Here is a 7,430-nt window from a genome sequence, read left to right on the forward strand (position 1 = left end):
AAGTAAGTTGGAATGGAGAAGAGCTTTCTAGAAACTAACCTAAAGATCTAATTTTTATCCAGCAGGGACTATGCAGGTGGAGCTAGATATTCATGTGATAGCAAAGGCTGGAACCTTCTGTTAGCAACACAGCCCAAACTTCAGTATAGTCTCAGGGTCTTGTGGAAGTTTCCAGAAGTAACCTGATTTATGTGTCTTTCCTGGATTGGCTCACTATAATCTCATCTCCGCTTTAAAACCTCAGTCTTTCTACTTGTCCATGATCTGAGCATGTTACCCCACTTACTGCCTCTGTCTATACTTTCTGGATATTGGTTTTACTTTTCCCCAATTGTGAGAACTTAGGGTTCGAACCACAACTCACTACTAAGCTACTGACCTCTTCCTGGTCCGCTGTTTTAGCATGCAACTAATATGTTTGACTTCTGCTTTGGATTCAGAATTCCTAGTGGCTGAACATAAGAGGTGGTACCTCAGACATCCTTTTGAGCCGCTACTCTTTTTATAGGTCTGGGCCCATTCTGACATTGCTGCCTTGTTTCAATTATGCTAAAGGCCTAAGAAGATTCAGTTACTGATTCATATAACCTAGTGGCCAACCCTGAGATATGTCCTTGGGAGAAACTGTTCTTCTTAGAACATCTAAACGAGCCACATGATATGAGTTCATACATGAGTGTCTATATTAGTATATTTTTTATTATATAGCTATTGTAAAAATAAATATCCATATTATAGTATTTAATTCCATTCTAATATCCATGTGTTTTTTTCTTTCAGTGGGCACCATTCTCAATATAGATGGGGACTGAAAACTACACAACTGTGACAGAATTCATGATTTTGGGGTTAACAGGGGATACTACACTTTGTGTCATTTTATTTATTGTGTTTCTAGGAATCTACGTTGTCACCTTAATGGGAAATGTCAGCATAATCATGTTAATCAGAAGAAGTCCTCACCTTCATGCACCCATGTACATTTTCCTCTGCCATTTAGCCTTTGTAGACATTGGGTACTCCTCATCAGTCACACCTGTCATGCTTGTGGGTTTCCTCAGGAAAGGAGCCTCTCTCCCTGCTACTGGCTGTGTGGCTCAGCTCTGCTCTGTGGTGACATTTGGGACAGCTGAATGCTTCCTGCTGGCCACCATGGCCTATGATCGCTATGTGGCCATCTGCTCTCCTCTCCTTTACTCCACCCACATGTCCCCCAGATTCTGTATCATCTTAGTGGGAACTTCCTATCTGGGGGGATGTGTGAATGCTTGGACGTTCACTGGCTGCTTATTAAACCTGACCTTCTGTGGGCCAAATAAAGTCAATCATTTTTTTTGTGACTATTCGCCACTTTTGAAGCTTTCTTGTTTTCATGATCTTACTTCTGAAATAATTCCAGCCATTTCCTCTGGCTCTATCATCGTGGTCACTGTGTTTGTCATAGCCGTCTCCTACATCTATATCCTTATCACCATCCTGAAGATGCGCTCCAAAGAAGGGCGCCACAAGGCCTTCTCCACCTGTACTTCCCATCTCACTGCAGTCATTCTGTTCTATGGAACCATTACTTTCATTTATGTGATGCCCAAGTCCAGCTACTCAACTGACCAGAACAAGGTGGTGTCTGTGTTTTATACGGTGGTGATCCCCATGTTGAACCCCCTCATCTACAGTCTCAGGAACAAGGAGATCAAGGAAGCTCTGAAGAGACAGTTTAGAAGAAAACTATTTTCTTAATGGCACTGGTTATATTGAAGAATTCAGTATATTAATATTGCATAGACATAATAATAAAAAGGACATTGAGTATTTCGATATTATCCATATAACATTAGCTATCCTGGAGCTTTTTAGTGAATTAAGGGGTGGATTTTCATATGTCAAATAGTAAATCAGAGGCCTATCATACACTGACTTCAATAAGATTAAATTTGTAATTGAGAACACAAATTGTTTCACATAATCTGCTGGAAATCCTTTTAAAATTTTATTTAAATTTTACAAGAGTTGTTCTCTGCCACTATTTAAGATCATTATATCTTCAAATATTTGAACTGCAGACATCTTCAATACCAGCTTATCCAGAGAAAAGAATAATAACAGTATGACTGAGTATATCCTAAGAGGAAATGACTAAGTGGAATCAGATATATTCCTCTCAAAGCTGGGGATCTTCTTCCAGAGATGTTACCTGCTGAGAATGAGTTTTGAGAACCCACAAAAATCTGGTCTGTGTCTCTGGCCTCTTGTTTAGGCATAGTTATAGGGGTCCCCAGAGATGAACAGGATAAGTTGTCTCTGTTTGACCTGTGAATGTCAGGTTTGTGTTTCCTGGGTTCTTGTTTCCCAGTACCAAAGAATGGTTACTGGTACTGAGCCGATGGAAAAAATGAGCAAGAAGACACAAGCAGGCAAAGTGTCAAATTTTGTTAAAGCATAGAATGCCTGGAGAAGGAATGGCCAAACCCCTGCAAGTAGAGAATATTCTGAGTTTAATAAGATTTCTCTCCTTTATGATAATTCCCTAATTCTATGTTAAGTGGTAGATGGAATATTCATGGTTTTTCTAGGAAAAAAGTTCTGGGAATGTGAGTCCTTCCCCTTTCCACATTTTTAACCTTGTAAGGCAATTTCCAGGGGTTGCCATAGTGTTGTTAAACTTCCACGGCACTGGTAGGTGTGAATTTACTATGTTAATGAGGGTAGGTCATTTAGGGACACTGTTACCTAAACTTTATGTGTGCTCTAAAGACCCTCTTTTGTGGTCTTAATCATACCTTCACTTCATGGTTTTTATACTTCTTTCTGACTGGTTAGTCCTTGGAGACCCCCTATTATAGACCAAACATCAGTCCTTGGAAATCCCCTTGACATGTCATCCGTTTCTTCTTGGAAGGACCCCCTGGTCAATATGTTCCTCTTACTGTAGACAAAGCTTCTTCTAGTGCCATCTTCTCCTCTCCCTCTTTATGCCTACCTAACAAGGTAAAAACAGAGAACTTCCTCTGTGGGAATGAGCAAGGTTCCTAAACTGCTCAGAGGCTGAGCAAAACAGAAACAGAAATTATTTCCAGGAGGTGAATTCGGCCTGTTGTGTGATAGTATGCCTTTGAGGATCAAACTTTTGGAGTGACTTTGTCCATGGACAGACCCACATCTTACTCAAAAAGCTCAAGAGAACTAGACCATCTCTCCCCTGAAATTGTGACTTCCCCTGGAGAGGCTGACTTTTTTATTTCAAATTAAGAAGAGCATATAGATTTTTAGGTTACACTGTTCTCACTTGCAAGGTGAAGGTCAAGTTTTAGAAGAGCCCTGCACCCAGGGGGCATGCTGAACACCCTCACATTTTGCACGTTAGATGTGATCCCACCAATTTCCCTCCCCCTCCCTCTAATCACCCTCCCTCTTTCTCCCCCTTTTTCTTCACTGTGTGGGCATGCGATTGCTTATATATTGGTTTCATATTAGTATTGACTATGTCGTGTATTTTCTTTTCCATTCTTGAGATACTTCACTAAGAAAGAATGTGTTTCAACTCCATCCAGGTAAACATAAAAGATATAAAGTCTCCATCTTTTCTTGTGGCTGAATAGCATTCCATGATATACATATGCCACAGTTTGTTAATCCATTCATGGGTTGATGGGCATTTGAGTTGCTTCCATGACTTGGCAATTATGAACTCAGCTGCAATAAATATTCTAGTGCAAATGTCTTTGTGCTGAAATGATTTTTGTTCTTTAGGGAGATACCTAGTAATGAGACTATAGAATCAAATGGAAGGTTGACTTTTAGTTCTTTGAGCATTCTCCAGACATCCTTTCATAAAGGCTGTATTAGTTCACAATCCCACCTGCTGTGTAGAAGTATTCCCTTCTTTCTACATTCATGCCAGCATCTGCAGATTTGGGACTTTGCGATGTGGGCTAATCTTATTAGAATTAGGTGATATCTCAGAGTGGTTTTGATTTGCATGTCTCTGATGATAGGAGATGATGAGCATTTTTTCATGTGTTTTTTGGCCATTCATCTGTCATCTTCAAAGACATTTCTGTTCAAGTCTCTTTCACAGTTCAAAATGGGATTGTTAGCTCTTTTCTTGTTTATTAATTTGAGTTCTCTGAAGCTTCTAGTTATCATCCCTGTGTCAGATTCATGACATGCAAAAATTTTCTCCTATTCTGTAGGACGATTGCTTTGTTTGTGGTACCCTTAGCTTTGCAAAAGCTTTTTAGCTTTATCAAGTCCCATTTATTCATTTTTGGTGTTGCTGCAATTGACAAAGGGGCTTCCTCATAAAATATTTTCCCAGGCCAATATTTTCAAGCATTTTTCCTACACTCTCTCCTAAAATTTTTATTTTTTCATTTAATAAGTTTAAATTTTTAAAGCTTAAAGATCTGATATGGAGCTGAGGACATAAGCAACACCCTTTGGGTGTCACTTTCTCCCATCGCCCCCAAATGGAACTGTCAAGTTGCGGAAAACAAGCTCAAGGATTCCACTGATTTTGAACTATGATGAGTTGTATAATTATTTAATTATATATTACAATGTAATAATAATTGAAATAAAGTGCACAATGAATATGAGATGTTTGAATTTCCAATACCACCTCTTATCCTAGTCTGTGGAAAAAGTGTCTTCTAGGAAACTTCCTGGTACCAAAAAGGTTGGGGACTGCTCATCTAAAGGATGAGGAAGGATGCTTACACACTAAATGTTAGCCTCCACTGGGTATGGGTTGTTCCTAAGGTTTTTATGACTCCACATGTGGGATGTGCTTACATGTATGTGGTCTTGGCAAGATGCTGGCGACTTCACAGAATGTCTCAGGATTCTGAATAGGAATGAAGTATTAAAGTTGAATTAATGTTTATTACTAGAAATCAGAACTTACAATATGAGTTAGAACCAATCAACACATATGTTCCTAGAATATAATTGGGGAGGAAAATTCTGGGATGGTGGCCAAATAGAGGCAGCTTTCACCAGAGGCTCCTGTCCAGAGGGAGAGATGCTGGACAGAAATGGACTTAGTGAAGCTGAAAGTGGGGAACTGAGCATAGATAGAAGATGGATAAGTGCACATCATCTCTGCTGAGGCAAGCTGAGACTCCAAGAAAGAAGATCCAAGAAAACAAATTCCAGATACAAAACCCATCATCAAGATTGACACCCCTCCCTCAAGCCGGAGACCCATCGGGGCTTTCTGCAAGCCAGCAGGAAGCAAAGGATCCCTCACTTTACCCCATGGGAGAGAGCCGCTAAACCCCAGTCCTCCTTCTCCAGGGAGGTCCCACCTGTGAGCATACACATCATTCTGCCTGGCATAAAAGTGAACGAATATTTTCCCTATAATTCTGAGCACACAATCCACCCTTCCCCCTCATCTGGTGGTCTGAAGTTCTGCCCGCTGCAGAGCCTTGAGTGTTTGGCAATTCCCCGAGAGGCCTGGGCATTGTGTAGCCCACTGGACAACAGCATGGAAAAGTGACTCATGTAGAAACAGTGGGGTGAGGGGAGAGAGGAGTGCACTGGGAGACAAGGATGATGGATTGAGAGGGACAGCCAGTGCTGGTGTGCAGTTGGGGCGGAGGCACTGATGTCCCTGTTCTGACTTTTGTGAGTGAACTTTCCTGACTCCCTTACTCACTGAAGGGGACCAGGCTGCAGCCCCTTGGGTTTTCCAGAGAGAAGTGCCTGTGAATTCCCATTATCTGGCCCCTTGAGACCTTTGAACTCTTCCTTGTAAGCAATGATTGTACTGCCTTGGACAATCTTAATAGAACTTTTGACCTGGGATAACCGTCTGGGACACTCAGAGGTTGAGTGGCAGTTGTTTTGTAGTGGACAGAGACAGATTCTTCTCTCCCAGCTGTCACTGGTGGGGGGGGGGTGGGGTGCCACAGGATCTGTGTCTTTCCACAGCTAAGATTTTGGCCAAATCCCTTAACTCATTGGGACTGGGGAGAGGCTGGCTGACTTTAAGACAGAGCCAGCTTGAGTTATCTCACCAAGCAGGTCCTCAGAGTCTTTGATTGCAGCTCTGAAAAGGACCTTTGCAAGGCTGTAGGGGAAAAGCTATAATCACAAGCCTTAGCTCATTGGTAAAGGGTTGGTTAGCTCCAGTTCCTGGGGCCCACAATCCAATCTCACCCTACCAGTTTTAATTGCCAAATTGCAGAAAATACTCATGGGGAGAAACCAGTGAAAGAACTTTGGCAACATGAGTAATCAGAGTAGATCAACTCCCCGAAGGGATGACGAAGGAGATACAACAGAAGATGCCATTCATAGAGAAATGGATGAAATGTCAGAAATTGAATTCAGAATACGGATGTCAAATAAGATGAATGGAATGAAGGAAAAGATGGAAAGAAAAATCCAAAGAATACTTCAAAATTTGTCTCAAGAAATTAACAAATTCAAAGACAAAGTCACTAAGGATGTGGACATAATGAGAAAATATAAAGCAGAGCTTAAGGAAGTGAAAAAAGTTATTCAAGGAGCTTTGAAATACAGTAGAGGCCCTCAGTAATAGAGCTGAGCAAGCAGAAGAAAGTATCTCAGAAGTTGAAGACAAGGATTTTGAACAATTTCAAGCATTTAGAGGCAGAAAAATGGAAAACAAGAACAGAACATTCTCTAAGAGAGTTATGGGATTATTCCAAAAGATCAAAAATCTTGATCCTGAGAAAGAAGGGATGGTCCTAAAGGTACAGATGCTCTATTCCAAGATATTAGGGAGGAGAATTTCCCAAGTATTGCAAGAAATACAGAAATTCAGATAATAGGTAGTTTTAGAACCTCAGCATGACTGAATCCAAACAAAACATCTTCTATACACATTATAATTAACTTTGCCACAGTTAATATAAAGAAAAAAAATCCAGCAAGCAGCCAGGCATAATAAAAGCATTACCTACAAAGGGAGAAATATTAGGATGACTGCAGATCTTTTAGCTGAAACTTTTCAAGCCACAAGAGGATGGTCATCAATTTTCAACCTTCTAAAACAAAACAACTTTCAGCCCAGGATCCTGTATCCAGCTAAACTGAGTTTCATTTGTGATGGAGAAATCAAATACTTTACTGACATCCAGATGTTGAGGAAATTTGCCATAGCTAGACCAGCTCTCCAGAAAATGTTCAGATTCGTTTTCCGTAATGACCAGCACAATGGTCTACTACCAAAGTAAACGCTCTCAGAATTTATCAAACAAAACCTAACTTTCACAATGATGAAAGGGATAAAAATAAGCTCTGGATCACTGAAAAACAAGGTGGCCATAACACTACCACACCTATCAATTTTCTCCATTACTGTGAATGGCTTAAATTCTCCTCTAGAGAGGCACATCCAGGTTGACTGGATACAATTAAATTTCTTGATTACTGTGAATGGCTTAAATTCTCCTTTAGAG

General features: G+C 40.5%; 1 protein-coding gene across 1 annotated transcript; it reads left to right on the forward strand.

Moving 5' to 3' along the window:
• The first annotated feature begins 801 nt into the window (after positions 1-801).
• Positions 802-1,737, forward strand: LOC128565997 (olfactory receptor 5P3). Its single transcript, XM_053562885.1, has one exon. It carries the CDS (start codon positions 802-804, stop codon positions 1,735-1,737), a length of 936 nt encoding a protein of 311 aa, XP_053418860.1.
• Positions 1,738-7,430: the final 5,693 nt, after the last annotated feature.

The sequence above is a fragment of the Nycticebus coucang genome, chromosome 14, assembly GCF_027406575.1.
Source record: "Nycticebus coucang isolate mNycCou1 chromosome 14, mNycCou1.pri, whole genome shotgun sequence".
Lineage (NCBI taxonomy): Eukaryota > Metazoa > Chordata > Mammalia > Primates > Lorisidae > Nycticebus > Nycticebus coucang.